Source organism: Pipistrellus hanaki (genome assembly GCF_964339955.1).
Source record: "Pipistrellus hanaki genome assembly, chromosome: 15".
Lineage (NCBI taxonomy): Eukaryota > Metazoa > Chordata > Mammalia > Chiroptera > Vespertilionidae > Pipistrellus > Pipistrellus hanaki.
Window position 1 is genome coordinate 28,220,704 of NC_140517.1, and position 20,993 is coordinate 28,241,696.

A 20,993-nucleotide genomic window follows, 5' to 3' on the forward strand; every position below is an offset into this window, starting at 1 on the left:
ACACATCAGTCTGATAATAAGCTTCTAATTTCTGTTGAAAAAGTAGATGAGGTTTATAAATTAGCTAGAGGCCCAGTGCACGAAATTTGTGCATGGGTAGGGTCCTTAGGCCTGGTTGGTGATCAAGGCTGATCGAGGCCTTCCAGATGCTGGCTGGGACCTTCCTTCATTCTGTGCCGCCCCCTGGTGGCCAGTACATGTCATAGCAAGTGCTAGGTCTGGTCAAAGTCCATTGGGACAATTTGCATGTTAGGCTTTTTTTATATAGAGATTCTATTGATAAATGTTTAATTTTTAAATTCCTATGACCTCACACAATTCAAAACTTAAGTTAGAACTATTTCCATATTTGCAAATTAGTTACTGTCTATTCATTGTACACATTATGTAAGTGATTTCAAACCTCTCAATACATTAGTTTCATTTTTAAACTATGTATGGAAAATATTAATTTCTTCAAGTTTTTTAAGTTTATTTTTATTTTTTAAAAATATATATTTTATTGATTTTTCACAGAGAGGAAGAGAGAGGGATAGAGAGTTAGAAACATCGACGAGAGAGAATCATCGATCAGCTGCCTCTTGCACACCCCCTACTGGGGATGTGCCCGCAACCAAGGTACATGCCCTTGCCCGGAATCGAACCCGGGACCTTTCAGTCCGCAGGCCGACGCTCTATCCACTGGGCCAAACCGGTCCCGGCAAGTTTTTTAAGTTTAAAAAAAAACCATTCAGTCTGCCCAGGATGGTTCAGTTGGTTGAGCATCGTCCTGTGCTGGTTTGATTCCTAGTCAGGGCACACACCTGGGTTGCAAATTCAATCCCTGCTTAGGCCATGCATGGTAAGGCAACCGATCGATATTTCTCTCTCTCTCTCTCTAAGCATGTCCTTGAGTGAGAATTAAAAAAGAAAGAGAGAAAGAAAGAAAGAAAGAAAGAGAGAAAGAAAGATTCAATCAGAAAGAACTCTTAAGGAAGGTTTCCCCCCCAAAAAATCAAAAGTTATTTAAACATTATGATAGAAATCCAATCTATTGAGAAAACCAGTTTTAAAAAAATTAATCTTACCTTTAAAGTCAGAACAGAATGTGCACCATCTGATTCTAAAAAGAAAGAAAAAATTAAAAGCAGATAAAGATATTTGATATCTCAGAAAAGTACAATCACAGAAACTCACCTTCTACAGAGGAGCTAAATAAGACAGGGAGTGGCAGCAGGCTTGGCCAGGTCGCATGGCAAGCTGGTCCCAGAGCGAGGCAGGGAGCCCAGCTCTGCACTGCTCACCTTTGACGATCCTGCTCATTCCTGAGCGCCTTCAGTGGCTCACAGCATTGCAGAACCAAGACCAAATTCCTCAGTGTGACTCCAAGCCCTTTCCATGTAGGGCTCCTCCTCACCTTTCCAATACACCCCACCCCAGTGCTCCCTCCACAGGTTCCCCCTGCCACTCCCCAAATGGGCTGGGCCTACCCTGACTGGAAGCAGCATCCAACTTGGTCAGAATAGTTGTTCCTTGAAGCAAACTGCCTCAATGACACAAATGAAAACAAATCTTGTCCAGTAACTAATTTTCGACTTATAAATAGATACTTGTGATTAATATCCTCCATGAAGAGGTTGACCTTATGACCCAGTTTGCCTGTACCCCTTGTTGTAGTGAAAAGTTGGGTTTTCAACTTTTTAGAAGTTATTGCTTTTAACTTTCCACAATTAATTTGCAGAGCAGAAATAACTGGCTGAAAAATAAACTAGAAGCAAATATGCAAAAAGAAAAAAGTATAGAATTCAGAAAAAGACAAAAATGCTTAAAGATGCATACAACATTATAAATCTACTTACTGATTCATAACAATTACCAACACTTGGGCAACTAATCAATAAAGAGTTTATTTTAGAATCCAAGATGGCTGCTCGGGTAGGCAACTAGCTGCAGCCGCACACAACAATTTTAATAAAATACAACTAAAATATAAAATGGACATTACCCAGAACTACAGGAAAGTCGACTGACTGGAAATCCTACAACAAGAAGCAAGGAGAAAACCAGAAGGAAGCACGGAGGAGCTGTAAAAGCCTAAGGTACGGAGACACGTGGCGCGCGCGGAGAGGACGGAGCCGGAGAGGAGGGAGGCCGAGTGCCTGGCGGGCGTTCCCTAGCGGGAAGGAGAGAAAACTCCGACTGTGCTGGGCCCCTGACTGCTCTGAACCCCAGTTCTGGGCCAGACCCCGGGGACTCAGGCTCAGCCATAGGGAGCTGGGCTGTACGGCGGAACCCCGGGGTAGCGGAGAAAGGAGGTCCCGGAGGCGCGCACACTGCCCCCAGAGAAGGGACGGTCGGCTGTGCCGCGGGATTGCCCTGACGGGAAGGAGACTGGGGCTCCAGACTGCTGTGAACGCCACCTCCAACTCCACTTCCAACTGAACTGAACCCCAATACCGGGCTCATTGTGGGAGAGCATAGACTGTTTGGCAGCAGGCGAAAATCGAGGGCACCTTTCTCTCAGAGGCGCCGGCAGCGAGCACTGAAGGACCCGCATAGGGCGGGGCTGACGGAAGCCAAAGCTGCAGGCTCCACCCTGAAACCCCGTCCCATCTGTAACTGCGAAATGCGACAACAAAATAGATCACAAACGAAAGAAATGGAGGACAAAAAGCGTCTGTATATAGAGTTCAAATCTACGCTTATAAGGTTTTTCAAGAATTTCCTAGAAAAGATGGATAAGGCCTATGAGGATATGAAAAGAGATCAACTAGAATTAATAAGGAGTCAACAAGAAATGATAAGGGATCAACAAGAAATAAAGAACACATTGTCTGAAATAAAAAATATTCTACAGAGTCCTAAAAACAGAAGGGAAGATTGCAAGAATCAAGTCAAAGATTTGGAACATAAAGAGCCAGAAGACACTCCTCCACAGAAGCTAGAAGGCAAGAGAATCCAGAAAATTGAAGATAATGTAAGAAACCTCTGGGACAACTTCAAGCGAACCAACATCAGAATTATGGGGGTTCCAGAAGATGAGAGAGAGCAAGATATCGAAAACATACTGAAAGAAATAGTGACAGAAAACTTCCCCCACCTGGTGAAAGAATTTGACTTACAAGTCCAGGAAGCACACAGAACTCCAAACAGAAGGAATCCAAAGAGGACCACACCGAGACACATCATTATTAAAATTCCAAGAGCAAAAGATAAAGAGAGAATATTAAAAGAAGCAAGAGCAAAGAAGGTAGTAACTTATAAAGGAGCACCTATACGATTGTCAGCTGACTTCTCAACAGAAACCATGCAGGCCAGAAGGGAATGGCAAGAAATATTCAAGGTGATGAATAGCAAGAACCTACAGCCAAAAATAAGCTACCCAGCAAAGCTATCATTCAGAATCGAAGGCCAGATAAAGAGCTTCACTAATAAAAAAAAGCTAAAGGAGTTCATCACCACCAAACCAGAATTATATGAATTGCTGAAGGGGGTTCTTTCAGAAGAGAAAGTAAACAAAGATAAAAATTATGAACAACAAATACGTAATTATCAACAAGTGAATCTAAAAACCAAGGAAATTAAAAAAATCTGATGAACAATATTAACTGTTGAATATAATAGAATCAGAGGTATGGAAGGGGAGTGAACTGACGATTCTTGGGGAAAAGGGGAGAGGGGGGCGTGGGAAGAGACTGAACATAAACTGTGCACCTATGGATGAGGACAATGGGGAGAGGGGAAAGGGCAGAGGGTGGGGTGGGAACCTGGTGGAGGAGAGCAATGGTGGGGGGGGGGGGGAAGGAACATTTGTAATAATATGAAAAATAAAAACTTATTAAAAAAAAAAAAACAAAAAAAACAAAAAAAAAAACAAACTTAGGCCTGGCCAACATGGATCACGGGTTGAGCGTTGACCTATGAACCAAGAGATCACGATTCCATTTCTAGTCAGGGCACATGCCCGGATTTTGGGCTCGACCCCCCAAAAAAAAAAAAAAAAAAAAAAAAAAAAAGAGTTTATTTTTTACAAAAAAAGTAATCTTAATTCACTATTTTTAACCATGCAGGAGGCAGCCGATCAATTATTTTCTCTTAACATTGATGTTTCTATCTCTCTCTCCCTCTTCCTTCTTCTCTGAAGTGAATATATATATATATATATATATATATATATATATACACACACACACACACACACACACACACACACACACCCCGTATTTTTCGGACCATAAGACGCACCGGACCATAAGACGCACCAGTTTTTAGAGAAGGGAAATGAAGAAAAAAAGATTCTGAAACAAATAGTGTCCTAAAATATTTTATGTGCATTAAAACCCAACACCACAGTCATAAACACATGTAATCAACCCTGTAAAGTAAACAGCAGCATTTAGAATCATTTTAGAGCCGGGCAAGCACACAGAGACCACACAGAGCCAGGCAAGTAAAAAAACTTTTTTTTTAAAGTATATGTGTAGGCTATATTTGGACCATAAGACGCAGGGACTTTTTCCCCCTACTTCTGGGGGGAAAAAAGTGCGTCTTATGGTCCGAAAAATACGGGGTGTGTGTGTGTGTGTGTGTGTGTGTGTGTGTGTATATATATATATATATATATATATATATATATATATAAATAATGGTTATAAGGATGCTCAAGGAACTTAGGAAAAGACAGATTAACTCAGTGAGATAACAAAGAGATAAAAAACCATAGAAATAGAAATAAAAAACATAAAAAGGACAGAAATGAAGAGTGCAATAACTGAAATGAAGAAACAGCAAAATGAATCAATAGTAGATTGATGAAGCAGAGGATCAAAACAGCAATTTGGAAAATAAGGTAGCAGAAAACACGCAATCAGAACAACAAAAAGAAAAAAGAATCCAAAACAATGAAGACCATTTTAGGGGCTTCTGGAACAACATTAAGAGGACCAACAGACCTACCCTGTTGTGGCTCAGTGGATAGAGCATCGGCCTGCAGACTGAAGGTTACTGGGTTTGATTCCGGTCAAGGGCATATGCCCGGGTTGCAGGGGTCCCTAGTAGGGAGTCATCAGGAGGCAACTGATCAATGATTCTCTCTCATCATTGATGTTTCTGTCTCTCTATCCTTCTCTCTTCCTCTTTGAAATCAATAAAAGTATATTTAAAAAAAAAAAAAAAAAGAATATCCACATTCATGGGGGTGCAAAAAAAAGAAGAGAAAGAGCAAGAAATTAAAAGCCTATTTGAAAAAATGTCAGAAAACCTTCTAACCTGGTGAAGGAAATAGACACACAAGTCCAGGAAGCATAGAGAGTCCCAAATAAGATGAACCCAAAGAGGCCCACACCAAGATATATTATAATTAAAATGCCAAAGGTTAAAGACAAAGGGAGAATCTTAAAGGCAGTTCCTATAAGACTGTCAACTGCCAAAACTGGTTTGGCTCAGTGGATAGAGCATCGGCCTGTGGACTGAAAGGTTCCGGGTTCATTCCGATCAAAGGCATGTACCTTGGTTGCGGGCACATCCCCAGTGGGGGTGTGCAAGAGGCAGCTGGTCGATGTTTCTCTCTCATCGACGTTTCTAACTCTCTATCCCTCTCAATTCCTCTCTGTGTAAAATTAATAAAATATATATTTTAAAAAAAAAAGACTGTCAACTGATTTTTCAACAGAAATTTTGAAGGTCAGAAGGGACTGGCACAAAATACGAAAGGCCACCAGTCTGATTCCCAGTTAGGGCACATACCTAGGTTGTGGGTTCCATCCAGGGTCGGGATGTGTACAGGAGGCAACCAATCAATAGTTCTCTCTCACACTGATGTCTCTGTCCTCCTCCCTCCCTCTCTAAAGTCAAAGAAAAAAAAAAAAGTGGATGGTCATGTATGAACTTAAGGAGATATTCAGGATGTGTCATTAGATTTTAAAAAAGCCAGTAAGAAAAGAATGTGTATTTTATATACATATCCAATTGTATGTTAAAAGTAATGATCTAGCCCAAGCTGGTTTGGCTCAGTGGAGAGAGAGTATCTGGACTGAAGGGTTAGTGTCAGCCTGCACATCGAAAGGTTGTGGGTTTGATTCCCAGTCAAGGCACATACCTGGGTTTCAGGTTCGATCTTTGGCCCCAGTTGGGATGCTTGTGGGAGGCAACCAATCATTGTGTCTCTTTCACATCACATTGATGTTTCTCTCTCACTCTCTCACTCTTTCTACCCCTCTTCCTCCCTTCCACTCTCTCTAAAAATAAATCAATGGGGAAAATATCCTTGGGTAAAGATCAACAACAACAAAAAATAAAAATTATCTATGAAGTACAATTTTGTGTGTTTAAATTGATATATTTATGCATTTCTGTTTTTTTACACTGCAGTTTTTACATGACTTTAATATTCACAGATTTTCCCATATGGATAAAAAATGCCACCTAACCAATTGGTGTTTCTGCCCAGGTATTGCAAGCTGGCATTGTTTTCCAATCACCTCTCCTTGAGCCCAAGCAGCTCTCAGAGGGACCTGAGAAAGCAGTTATTGGTGCCCACTGTATGCAGGCTCTCTTTCTCACTTCTCAAACATAAGCCATCTTTTAGGAAACTGAAGAGAGTTCCCTGCCTTTACTATAATACTCTGAATTCTCTCACAGTGCCAGACAAAATACAGACAACTGGTAACATACAGTTAGAGTTCTATTATAATCATGTCTGTGCACTCATTCATCCAACAAACCCTTAGAGACAGCCTTCTGAGGGCTGGGCCCAGCTCCAGGCACTGGAGACAGCATGGAGACCACTGGGCTCCAGCCCCTTGCAACGCCAGGCCTTGGTCGGGGTGCAGGAGGAGAGTGTGTAGAGCTTCAGGGCCTGAGCCGTGGGCCTTTCCCCGTGTGTCCTCTCAGGGCTGACTGATAGAACTTACGAAATGGACTCCAAATGAGTACAACCTAATATCCAGGCAACTGACTCTGAAATAACAGCTCCAGTGAAAATAAAATTCAGAAATATTCCTACTTGTAATAACAGAAATCACAGTATGGAGGTGCAATGGCTATATGTTCCCCCAAGTTAACCAACATTTATTGTCACAAAATGTTTTTACTATTTGAAAAGTTGTGGCTGTCTGCTTTTGTTTATTTTGTTTTTTACCTTTTTCTTGTGTAGGCTGTGGTACAGGAGGTGAATCTTGCTCAGAAATATTTTCCTCATCTTCACTGTCCATGCCATGTGATAATGGAACCTTCTGCTACAAGAGACAAAGGAGCAAACATGTGATCAAATTTCCTCCCAGTAAACTCACATGGCTTATTCCATATTTCTTCAGTGCTACCTCCCTTTCTGAGACACAAAAGGACTACACTTGAAAGGGTGGGACGAAACTTTGGACTCCTTAGGAAAAGCCCTGTGGCAAAGGCAATGACATTGGAACTACACTTAGGCCATCCAGAACTTCAAATCCCACACAGGCTGCCTGGGCAGCCTCTCTTCCTCCTTCCTTCCAGAGACCAAGCCAGAAAAAGGGGCTGCATCTGGCCTGCTGTGCGTAGCACCTTATACCAGCCTTCCCTGGCACTGTTACCATGTGATCATCTCCATGTGAGACAAGTGCTGTCAACTTGCCCTGTGAGAACCCTCAGTCCGGCAACTGTTTGGGTTTGAGGTTAGTTATGTCCTTGGGCTTTGTGGGTCCACTGTAAATGTTGTTTCCTCATGAAATGGCACCTTCTCCTCCACTGCCTGTGAGCATCTCCTATGCAGAATGTTCACAGCAGCACTATTCCTAGAAGTCCCAACCTGGAAACAACCAAATGTCCATTATCAATAAAATGAGTAAGTAACTGGATGGCATAGTTGCATAATACAATATTTTTAAAAATAAATCTTTATTGTTCAGATTACTACAAATGTTCCTCTTTCCCCCACCCTCAATTGCTCCCCTCCACCAGGTTCCCACCCCACCCTCTGCCCTTTCCTCACCCCCCATTGTCCTCATCCATAGGTGCACAGTTTTTGTTCAGTCTCTTCCCGCACCCCCCACTCCTCTTTTCCCTGAGAATCGTCAGTCCACTCCCCTTCCATACCTCTGATTCTATTACATTTACCAGTTAATATTGTTCATCAGATTTTTAAATTCCCTTGGCTTTTAGTTTCACTTGTTGATAGTTACATATTTGTTGTTCATAATTTTTATCTTTATTTTCTTCCTCTTCCTAAAGAACCCCCTTCAGCAATTCATATAATTCTGGTTTGGGGGTGATGAACTCCTTTAGCACTTTTTTATTCATGAAGCTCTTTATCTGGCCTTCAATTCTGAGTGATAGCTTGCTGGGTAGAGTATTTTTGGCTGTAGGTTCTTGCTATTCATCACCTTGAATATTTCTTGCCATTCCTGTCTGGCCTGCATAGTTTCTATTGAGAAATCAGCTGACAATTGTATGAGTGTTCCTTTATAGGTAACTACCTGCTTTGCTCTTGCTTTTAATATTCTCTTTGTCTTTTGCTCTTGGAATTTTAATTATGATTTGTCTTGGTGTGGTCCTCTTTGGGTTCCTTTTGTTTGGGGTTCTGTGTGCTTCCTGGACTTGTAAGTCTATTTCTTTCCCCAGGTGGAAGAAGTTTTTTTTCACTATTTCTTCCAATATTCTTTGGGTATCTTGCTCTCTCTCTTCTTCTGGGACCCCCATGATTCTGATGTTGGTTCGCTTGAAATTGTCCCAGAGGTTTCTTACACTTTCCTCAACTTTCTGGATTCTCTTATCTTCTTGCTTCTGTGGAGGAGTGTCCTCTGGCTCTTTGTGTTCCAAATCTTTGTCTTGATTCCTGCGATCTTCCAGGCTGTTTTTAGGAGTCTGTATAATATTTTTTATTTCAGACAATGTATTCTTTATTTCTAGTTGATCCCTTTTCATATCCTCATAGGTCTCATTGATTTTATCGGCTTTTTTTAGGAAATTCTTGAAAAAGATTATAACTGTAGTTTTGAACTCAATGTCAATTCTTTTACTATCCTCCATCTCCTTCCTTTGTGTCCTGCCTCTTCTCTGCATTTTAGCTTCTTCCCTGATTTTGGTGGAATAGTTTTGTTTGCTAAGTGTTCTGGTGGAGCCCAGGAGCACAGCCTTCCCAGTTACCTGAGGTGGACAGTCTTGGTGTAGCCCTTTGTGGGCTATGTGTGCAGTCTTGTTGTTAAGCCTTGCTTGTTGTTGGTATTACTGGGAAACGTTGATCTCCAAGCCAATTGGCTGTGAGGATCAGCAGTGTCTCAGCTAGGAGGGCTTCTGTACTCCACTTGGATTGGGAAGAGTCTTGGGGTGGCGCAGACAAGCTTTGGTGAGTCCCGCAAGATTGGTTGCAGGCGCGTGCACCTCTTTGGTATAGGTGCAGACAAGCTTTGGATTCGTCCCTCCTCAGGAAAGTCCTATTCGTGGCGAACGAGAAAGCCAGCCTCTGGGAGGGCTTTTGTGCTCAGCTTGGATGGGGCGGAGTCTCGGGTTGGTGCAGACAAGCTTTGGTTTCCCGTCACCTCTTCCTTGAGTCCTGCAGTACTGGCTGCTGGCTTCACACACCTCCAAGAGATCTCTGCCCACTGCCTGACAGTCTGGCCTCTCCCTGACTGGGGCCGTCTATCAGAGCAATAGGGTGGTTCTGTTTTCCTCCTGAATAAGAAAGCCAGCCATATTACCTGTCTGCCCTCTCTGCGTGCCTGTAGTAAGCCAGCAGCGAGCTCAGCCCGCCCTCTCCGCATGTGCTGCGAGTAAGCCAGCAGTGAACTCAGGCGGCCACCTTTTCGCAGGCACAGGTCTCCACACCTTCACAGTTCTTGAGGCTCAGTGTGCCTTCTCTCTTCTTCTGGGATGGTAGAGCCTCCTCTCAGCCAGCCGTCTGGCCCTTCAGGGCGATGTTTCCCCTGTTTTCCAGTTCTAAATTCAAAATTGTTGTGGTAGGCTGCATTCAGGTGTCTAACCTATGCCGCCATCTTGGTTTCTCTCCACATAATGCAATATTATGCAGCAATAGGAATGAACCAATCACTGCATGCATAATAACTGAAGACTAAAAAAAAAAAAAAAAAAAGAAAAGAATACCTACTATGTGATTAAGTTCACAGAATTTTCAGAATAGGCAAACCTAATCTAATGTTATTTTCTGAAATCTAATCTGCTCTTGGAGGTTAGGGCAGTGCTTACCTCTGGGGGAAGTAGTGACCTTTCTCTGTCACAAAAGAGGGACTTCTGGGGTACTAATAATGTTCTTTTTTTAAAAATCTGGGTGGTGGCTACTTTATAAAAATTCACTGAGCTGTACACTTATGATTTATGTATATTTTGTGTATATTAATACATCAATAAATAAACCAAAGGCATGATTAGTATAGCTCAGTGGTTGAGCGTCGAACTATGAAGCAGGAGGTTGTGGGTTCGGTTCCCAATCAAGGCACCTGCCCAGGTGTGGGCTGAATCATCAGCAGGGACGGGGGCTGCAGGAGATAGCAATCAATGATTCTCTCCTGTCATTGATGTTTCCATCTCTCTCTCCCTTTCTCTCCCTCTCTGAAATCAATAAAAATACATTTAAAAGAAAAAGAAATAAATAGACCAGAGGACTGTTACAATATTCAAAACAACATTCCAATTTAAAAGCTTTAATTTATCCTGGCGGCTGGCATAGCTCAGTGGTTGACTGGAGGTCATAGTTAGACTCAGGTCGGGGCACAAGCCTGAGTTTCAGGTTCGATCCCCAATGTGGGTGTGCAGGAGTGACAGCCCTTGCATCAAAGGGTTGTTGGTTCGATTCCTGGTCAGAGCACATATGGGAGGCAAGCAATCAATGTTTCTTATTTTCTTTTTTTTAATTTTTTAAAATTGATTTCAGAGAGGAAGAGAGAGAGAGATAGAAACATCAATAAGAGTGAATCATTGATCGGCTGTCTCCTGCATGCCTCCCACTAGGGATAGAGCCCACAACCCAGGTATGTGCCCTTGACCGGAATCAAACTTGGGACTCTTCAGTCCACTGAGCCAAACTGGCTAAGGCCAATCGATGTTTCTCACATCAAAGTTTCTCTCTAAAAATATTTAAAAGTCAACAGAAACATATTTTCAGATGAGGATTAAAAATTAAAACTGATACAAACATCAAACTGACCAAAGAAGCTCCTTTTAGGCAGAGGAGGACAGCAATAGTAAGAGCAGGGCTTCAGGGTGGCTTTTGCTTTATGTGAATATCAGAAGTTTTTGTAAGAATGTGTACTCATGTATTACCTTTGTGACAAAAAGAAAATTAAAAAGAAATTTAAACCTTGGAAACAGGGGACATTCATAATCCTTAACAACAACAGGAAAAGAATGCCCTTGGCCTCCAGAATTTTCTAGAAAGAACTGGTTTACCCTTCCATGAATAGTTCTGCTCTGCATCTCCATCCAAGCTTATGGCAACTCTCAAATATGGGTTTGTTAACAGGTGGTGGGTAAACAAATGCACAAATGAGTGAATATATAGCATTTTATGACTCATTTTGACCAGAACTGAAACCAGTACTTTTCAGTCTGCGGGCCAACTCTCTATCAGCTGAGACAAACCAGCTAGGGTCGAAGATATATATTTTAATCATATAATAAACTTATGAATATTTGGCCTGTTGTTTTTTTTTTAAATAACTTTATGTCTAAGAAATATTCTTGATAGGCACAAGGACTATAAACACCAATTTTAATTGTTAATAGGGGAAATTGCTCACCTTAGTCTGAATCCTGCCTCTGCAACTGGATGGGTGGTTGGTGAACCTTGGGCAAGTCATTTATCCTGTTTCTTCACACACTTACCCCCAAGGGTGTGAAGTAAATGAAATTGTACATGTTGCCCGGCCAGTGTTGCTCAGTGGTTAAGCATCAACCCATGTACCAATAGGTTGCTAGTTTGATTCCTGGTCAAGGCATATGCTCAGGTTGTGGGTTTCATCCCCAGTAGGGAGCGTGCAGGAAGCAGCTAATCGATGATTCTCTCTCCCTCCCTTTCTCTCTCTCTAAAAACCAATTTAAAAAAACATATTTGAAATGGTACATGGAAGCTGCCTAGCATATATTAATGAAGAAAATATTAGTGAAGAAAAGGTCAATGCGTCTTCCTCACCTACTGTCTATCAGCTCCCAGGAAGCTGGAAAAAAATCATTGTGAGACTATGGGAAATTGAAATCCCTTTCGTTTAGCGGCCTTTCATTTATGCCATCTGCCAGAACAATGCAAAGGTTAGTATGAAACCTCTCAATTGCAATCAGCAGGAGGCATCCAGGAGGCGACCAATCAATGATTCCCTCTCATCATTGATATTTCTATCTCTTTGTCCTTTGCCCTTCCTCTCTGAAATCAATAAAATATCTATTTAAAAAAATATGATTCAATATAGTTGTGGGTAATCAATATAATTAATCAATATGAATATACTTTGAACCTGCCAGTCTTTATTTGTAGTTACCATTCTAACACGTTATAATGCAGGTGAAAATGAGAAAGGAAAAAAGAAATTACAGTGCTGTCAGGCAGTACCTCTGCTGTCACCTGTGACAGGTGCAAACATGGAGCCCACCGCACCAAGACACTGGGAGGTAAATACATGGAAGAGCCTGAAGTGGAGACTCACGGTAGCCACTCAAACAGCAGCGGCTACTATGGAGGTAAATGACGATACTCCTTTTGTCAGGCGTGAACTTGAAGAAAGGTTGCAACTATGACACTGACCTGGGAAAGGTGATAGAAAAGCAGCCTTTGGGGTCTAGGACAAGAACAGGATTGCTCAGCATCGGAAGAAAATCTACACTGAAAATGTTGATGTTTGTTTTTGAAAGCTAAAGGAAAAGTTTTAAATTTTAGCCTAACCAGATAAAAAACAAGACTAGACACATTAAAAAAAAAAAAATAATAAGCCCCAGAACAAAAGCTATCAAAGGTAAAAGGGAGAAAAGAAAACACATACACATTTACTGTAAGTTAATGTCGAGGTGCAGACGGAATTCCGGAATGTGACAAATACCTGATTTCCGTGTGGAACGGTGTACACAGCATCACCAGCTCTTCCCTCTTCCTTATGAGCACTGACTTCCGAGGACTCCTTGTCGCTAGATGACAGGTGCGAGGCAGTGTCCTCTTCTTCCCTGTAGACCAGCATTTCAAAGGATGGCAAAGACGTTCTCCCTGTCTCCCTCTGCCAGTTCGGTCTGCATTACAGTAAAGTGAAAAGTAACTAACTAAAGCCGCCACTTACTTCGCACTGGTACATATACACGTGTTAAATACACTGCCTCTGAGCCCCCACCTTGAAAGTATTATAACTACTTTTACAAAAGATATAGAAACTAAAGGATTAAGTCATCCACTATCCCATCTCTCTACATACTTTTTATAAAATGTGTTCTTATTGATCTTTAGAGAGAGGAAGGGAGAGAAAGAGATTGAAACATTAATGAGCGAGAAACATCAACATTGATCAGCTGCCTCTTGGATGCCCCCTGCTTGGGATCTAGCCTGCAACCTGGGCATGTACCTTGCCTGGGAATCCAACAGGTAACCATGGGTGCATGGGTCAACGCTCAACCACTAAGCCACACCAGCGGGCTCTCTGCACACTCTTTTAAAATTTCTTTCTAGTTTTTTACCTAGGTTCTTATACTTAACACTGCATACAATACAATCTGCTTCATTGTTAACAAGTTTTTAAAGTCAAAATGCTATAAGGTAAAGACTTAAGTAGTTACACCAGTTTAGTCAGCCATTTCCCTTACCTGGTTTCTCCCTTCCAATTTTCAGTGCTATAAATAACCCTGAAATGGACATCTACGTGCAAATAATCTCTTCTGTTTTTAGGATTAATCCTATAACACAAACCAGATGGCAAACTGCTGAGTCAATGGTATAAACATTTTGTGGGTCTACAAGCATACCACAGAAGATTATTTTTAAAATAATTTTCCAGCTGAAACCGGTTTGGCTCAGTGGTAGAGTGTCGGTCTGCGGACTGAAAGGTCCCGGGTTCGATTCCGGTCAAGGGCATGTACGTTGGCTGCAGGCACATCAGGGTGTGCAAGAGGCGGCTGGTCGATGTTTCTCTCTCATCGACATTTCTGGCTCTCTATCACTCTCCCTTCCTCTCTGTAAAAATCAATAAAATATATTTTAAAAAAATAAATAATTTTCCAACCTGTGACTACATTGATAATAATATTATAAAACTTGCCAAAAGGAATTAAATCTCACAATATAAATTTGCATCTTATCGAGACTAGATATTTTTCCATATCTGTGTGTAAGCCTTATTTCCTCTAGTGTGAATTGTCTATTCATGTCCTTTCTCCATTTATTTATTTTGCTTCTAATATGTCCATTCTAATTTGAAATTAACTTTCTTTTCTTCTAAAATTAAAAGCCTGACTTCATATTTACTGCAAATATTTTTCCTATTCTATTAATTTTTTTAACATACAGATAATTTTTTAAGACTTTCTTTTAACCATCTAGATTCTTAATGTAGGAGTAAATAGCAGTTTTGATAAGGTTGGATATAAGATTTAATAGTCTCATTTATGTATATATGCAAATCAATACTTTCATTCAATAGAAATTTGTTTTGGAATTAGGCAAGGCTCAAAGCTGATTTTTCCAAAAAAATTGCTAATCAATTTATTGTTGAATCCTTTCCTTTCCATTTGATCTGTGCGGCTGCCTTTAATAGAGATTAATACGCTTGCCAACACTAGGTTCACGTCAGGTGCTCATGAACACCGCTCTATCACTGAACCTGTCCTCCTCTATTTTACTAACTTCCACTATAGGTTTTAAAATATAATGGAGCTAACTCTGGCTGGTATGGCTCAGCAGTCAGAGTGTTGGTCCATGCACCACAGGGTCACGGGTTTGATTCCCAGTCAAGGGCACGTACCTGGGTTGCAGGTTCCATCCCCGATCCCTACCCCAGTCGGGGTGCCTGCGCTGTGATAGTCAACCAATCGATGTGTCTCTTTCACATCAATGTTTCTCTCTCTCTCCCCCGTCCCTTCTCTCCCTTCTATTCTCTCTAAAAATCAATGGAAAAAATATCATTGGATGAGGATTAACAAAAAATATATAATGGGGCTAATGCAGCCTACCCTTGGGGTCAATATTCGTCCTTTCCCAGTTTCTTTTGATGGTCTTAGCTGCTTATTCTTCCCAATACATTTTAGAATCTTGTCCTCATATTTAGCTCTAATCTGCCAAAGTATAATTGCTAGCAAGAAAAAAATAGGCTATATTCAAATATCTCAAAATGGAGTCAAGATTAAAATGTAAAAAACAAAAATATAAACATGTCCTAGGAAGAAATACATGAGCATATATATAATGCTGTATATAAAAGGGAAGTTCTTTCTAGATTTGACAATAATGATAGAAAATACAAAGAAAAGGCTGATAGATCTTACTACATGAAACATACAGAATATTTGGCATGTAAAAATACAAACAAAAATAAAATTGAATAAACATGACAGATAAAGGGCAAATCTGGTTGTGTATCCCCCTCCGCTATCCCTCAAGCCCTTAAAGCCCCAAGTGCTTCCTGCTTCTAGGGAGGATACCAAACCTCAGAACAGAACACTGGGCCCCGCCCGCTCCTCAGGTTCTCCCAGCCACAAACATCTCCCTTCTGTTGCTCACATGTGCCATGCTCCCTGTTTCTCTGTCTAGGAAGCTCATCCCAGCCCCACACTGAGCATCCCCCATCCCTCAAGCCATTCCCACTTGAATCTTGTAAATTCCTCTGTGCTCTCCTCAACACTCTTCTGCAGGAGGAAACCTTCCTGACCCCCTACACCCGGGGTCGGCAAACTGCGGCTCGAGAGCCACATGTGGCTCTTTGGCCCCTTGAATGTGGCTCTTCCACAAAATAACATGGCCTGAGCTAGTCTTTTTTGAAGAAGTGGCATTAGAGAAGTTTAAGTTTAAAAAATTTGGCTCTCAAAAGAAATTTCAATCGTTGTATTGTTGATATTTGGCTCTGTTGACTAATGAGTTTTCCGACCACTGCCCTAGGCCTATGTTGCATTAACCCAGCTCAAGCAATGGAGGAAATGACATTAAAGAAGAAGAAAAGTTATAGTATAGATGTCAACAACGGTCAAATCAATATGAGTGTTCAGAGGAGAGATACATGACAAGTAGTGAGTGACAACTCTCACCATCTAGGTTGTGGCACAGAGAATCCTACTAAGGTCTAAAAGCAGCACTAAATTCACTGGCTCTGTGTGGCCATGAAAACCACCAGTGCATTTACAAGCCATAATTTAACAAGATCCACTCCAGAGAATACTCTGATACAACTCAAGAAAAATTAATACCCCAGAACAGTGTTCTTTTGACATTGGTGATGAAAACCTCACTAATGCTCGGTGGTTGAAAATTGACCTATGAACCAGGAGGTCATGGCTCGATTCTGGGTCAGGGCATATGCCTGAGTTGCAGGATCAATCGCCAGTAGGGGTGGTGCAGGAGGCAACCAATCAATGATTCTCTCTCTTTCCCTTCTTGTCTCTGAAATCAATAAAAATATATTTTAAAAAAAGAACAAAACAAAACAAAAAAACTCACTACTAAGCTCTAGTCATAATCTCACACACACACACACACACACACACACACACACACACACACACGCTGCTCCTCCTCTGCTCCCAGAGGAAGCAGAATCAGAGATGGGTCCTTACTGATGCCTCAGCTCTGAGGTGGTGGCATAGGGCATGATGAAACTGTCATTTTCAAGGCAGGTCATGTCACTCTCAGACTGGGATATCCGTTGTGGCTGAGGAAGGGCAATAGTCCGGCCAGTCAATGTTGTCGCTAGAATGACCGCAGCCAGAGCAGACCTATGGAACAAAAGCATCCCAGTGAGATGGTGAAAAGGTTAAACAACAGGATACATATATTAATCAAAACACACCATCTGTTCTACAATGTTTAGTGCATATCTACTGACCACAAGCCTGCAGTCTGTTATGTGCCATGAAACAATCTTAAATTCATTCTCACATCAACTTTATGAAGAGATATTATTGTCACCTTCATTTTTCATGTAAATTAAATGACTTGCTCAAGACTTCTAAGCTAATAGGAGATGAAACTAGATCTCTAATCAAGGGAGTCTATATTCAAATGGTTTTTATATTAAAACTAGTGGCCTGGTGCATGAAATTCATGCAGGGGGTCCGGGTGTCCCTGCACCCTCTCCAATGTTGGACCCCTCAGAGGATGTCTGACTGCTGGTTTAGGCCTGATCCCACAATCTGGGACTGCTGGCTCCTAACTGCTCACCTGCCTGCCTGCCTACCTGCCTGCCTGATTGCCCCTAACCACTCTGCCTGCCAGCCTGCTCGCCCCAAACTTCCCCCTACCCCGTCAGCCTGATCACCCCTTACTGCACCCCCCTGCCGGCCTTTTCACCCCCAACTGGCCCCCTGCCAGCCTGCTCACCTCCAATTACCACTCCCTACCCCCTGCCAGCCTGATCATCCCCAACGCCCCCCCCACTCCCCTGGCCTGATCATCCCTAACGCCCCCCCAACCCCCTGCCAGCCTAATCATCCCCAACGCCCCCCCACCCCCCTGGCCTGATCACCCACAACTGCCATCCCATCCTGGCCTGATCACCCACAACTGCCATCCCATCCTGGCCTGATCACCCACAACCGCCCTCCCCTCTTGGCCCCTAATTGCCTCTACCTGGGGCCCCACCACCATGGCTTTGTCCAGAAGAACGTCCAGAAGGTCTCCTGGAAGGTCTACCAGTCTAATTAGCATATTACCCTTTTATTAGTATAGATCAGTCGTCAACAAACTGCGGCTCGCTCTATTGGATAATGAGTTTGCGGACCACTGAGCTAGACTCTCAATTCCAATAATTACAGGTTGTTGTTCCTTGTGATTAAGCCCCTAACAAGTGGTCGGCAAACTCATTAGTCAACAGAGCCGCAGTGTCCCAACCACTGGTATAGATAAAAGAACAGGATAGGGGGAAAAGGAAGTATAAGAAGATATAAATTATTCAAAACCATAATATAGGAAAGATAGAATAATAGATTTACCCTCCCATCTGAAAAAGTAAAACAAAATAACAGACTTAACAAATGGCCCAGCTTACTGCCAGAGAGACTTACTGCAAAGGAAGGAGAAACTGAGGTGGGGTCAGGCAGACTCCCTGAGTTGTATAGATAAAGCTGAGGTTCTGGGAACACCACAACAGGTAGAATTTGAAAGACAGAGTATCAGAAAGAAGAGAGCTGAACAGAGAAAACTCGGGAAATCTGAAGAAAGTCCCCCCTGAGGTTTAGAAAAATGCTCTTCAGTGCATGCATGCAAGGAAATTACCCAAGACTGGGGGAAGAACCATTCCTAAGGATTAGAGGAACAGTGCCAGATGCCTACATATGGTTGAGGTCAGTGTCTATTCCCAACAGTCAGACAGGAAAAAATTATAATTCAAGGGATGTTGGGAACAATATTCCAAAAGGACTCCAAAAGGTCTTGCCTCAGTAGTGGGGAATAATTAGTCCTAGATCTCACCTATCAAATCACAAAGGCACTACCCAAAAGATCAAACTGGTTCAAGGTAACTTAATTGCATCCCAGTACAAAATTCAAGAAGACTTATCTATAATAAAAACAATATAATATGCTAATTAGATTGGACAGCCAAATGACCTTCTGGGCGTCATTCCAGACGTCCTTCTGAACGAAGCTGCCGTGGGGGCCAAGGCAGAGGAGGTTAGGGGCAATCAGGCAGGCAGGTGAGCAGTTAGGGGCAATCAGGCAGGCAGGCAGGCAGAGGGGTTGAGGGTGATCAGGCAGGCAGGCAAAGGGGTTAGGGGAGATCAGACAGGCAGGCAGGCAGGCAGGCCAGTGGTTATGAGTCAGTGGTCCTGGATTGTAAGAGGGATCAGGCCTAAACTGGCAGTTGGACATCCCCTGCGGGGTCCCACAGTGCGAGTGGATGCAGGCTGGGCTGAGGGTTCCCCTCACCCCTGTGCACAAATTATGTGCACTGGGCCTCTAGTCCTATATAATAAAATGATAATATGCAAATCAACCAAATGGGGAACTATCAGTCGCAATGACATGCACTGCCTACCAGAGTGCAGATGCTCAACACAGGAGCTGCCCCTGGTGGTCAGTGCACACTCACTGGGAGTCAAGCAGTTATGGGCAATCAGGCAGGCAGGCAGAGGGGTTAGGGGCGATCAGCCAAAAGCCACGCTGAGGGCCGGCGAGTGCAGCAGTGGTGGCGGGAGCCTCTCCCACAACCACAGCAGGTCTAAGGATGTCTGACTGCTTCTTACAGGCCTAAGCCATTGGTCGGACATCCCCTGAGGGTCTTGGACTGCCAAAGGGCACAGGCCACAGGCCGGGCTGAGGGAACCTTCCCTCTTCCCCAGTGCATGAATGTCATGCACTGGGCCTCTAGTAGGTATATAAAAATATCTAGTACTTAATAACATAAAACTCACAATAATGTCTAGTATATAATCAAAGATAGCCAGGCATGCAAAAAGACAAAAAACCTAATAAAAAGAAGAACCAAAAAAATCCAGTCAGAACTGAACACATATGTCAGAATTAGCAGAGAAAGTCATTAAGACAGTTATAACTGAATTCCACATGTTCAAAAGCTAAGTAGAGAAATGGAAGGTTATAAAAAAGGCTTGAACTTCAGTGGATGAAAATTATACTGGATAGGGATTACAGAAAAGTCATAAAACTGAAGGCATTACAATAAAAAATAACTAAAATGAATGCAAAGAGGAAAAAGTAATAATAAAAAAAGAACATAGTGAGATATGAGATTTAAAAAACTGCTATTGTTTTATGTTTTAAGCCACTAAGGTTTTTTTTTTGGTTTTTTTTTAATATATATTTTATTGATTTTTCACAGAGAGGAAGAGAGAGGGATAGAGTTAGAAACATCGATGAGAGAGAATCATCCATCAGCTGCCTCTTGCACACCCCCTACTGGGGATGTGCCCGCAACCAAGGTACATGCCCTCAACCTCCGCAGGCCGACGTTCTATCCACTGAGCCAAACCGGTCCCGGCATAAGCCACTAAGTTTTGGTGTAATTTGTTACATAGCAATAGGTAACTAATATAATGGCCTTCAACCTGTGCTGGAACAAACAGTTACCCATATGTGAAAAAGGAACTTGAATCCATACCGCCTATACCTCTCTCCACATAAAAAAATTAACTCAAAATGGATATTAGACCTACATGTAAATTCTAAAACTATAAAGCTTCTGGAAGAAAATCTGTGTGACCTTAGACAAAGATTTCTGAGATATTATGTTGAAATCGTAATCTGTAAAAGAAGGAAACTGACAAGTTGAACTTCATAACAATTAAGATCTGCATCTTGAAAGATACTTTTGAGAGAATAAAAAGATAAGCCACAAATGGGAAGAAAATATTTCCAAAGCACATATTTGATAAATAACTTGTATCCATAATAATTAAAGAATTCTCAAAATATAATAACAGGAACACAAGTAATTCAGTTTTTAAAAGTGGGCTAAGATTTGAACAGATACTTTATCAAAGAGGATACAAAAATGGCCTATAAGCACCTGCTCAATATCATTAGTTATTAGAGAAATGCAAAATAAAACCACAATGAGATACCACTACACACCTATTAGAATGTCCAAAAATAAAAAGATTGGCCAAGACAGGGAGCATTTGAGATATTGCTCCCTGGCACACGTTCCCCTCAGGCATTCAAAGAGATCCAGAAATCTGCCAGAAAAGAGAGAGGAACTCCAGATGTGCACAGGGACTCTAGATTCCACCAAGCTGTCTGGGCCAGAGGAATAAGGACTGCTCCATACCTTATCAGTGCACGGCTGCCCAGAAAGCATAATGAAGATGAAGATTCGCCAAACAAGCTGTATACACTGTTTCCTATGCACCTGTCACCACTTTAAAAAATTATACAGACAGTAGATGTGAATAAGACT

General features: G+C 42.0%; 1 protein-coding gene across 3 annotated transcripts in view; it reads right to left on the minus strand.

The window, feature by feature from the left end:
* Window positions 1-20,993, minus strand: part of CEP89 (centrosomal protein 89) — a 67,491-nt gene that overhangs the window by 40,216 nt on the left and 6,282 nt on the right. For all 3 annotated transcript variants that reach the window (XM_084905700.1, XM_084905699.1, XM_084905701.1), the window contains exons 3-6: window positions 16,699-16,857; window positions 12,996-13,179; window positions 7,118-7,214; window positions 1,068-1,102 (exon numbers count right to left, since the gene is read on the minus strand). In XM_084905700.1, the coding sequence (XP_084761826.1) occupies window positions 1,068-1,102; window positions 7,118-7,214; window positions 12,996-13,179; window positions 16,699-16,857 (475 nt within the window). The remainder of the gene's footprint in view (window positions 1-1,067; window positions 1,103-7,117; window positions 7,215-12,995; window positions 13,180-16,698; window positions 16,858-20,993) is intronic.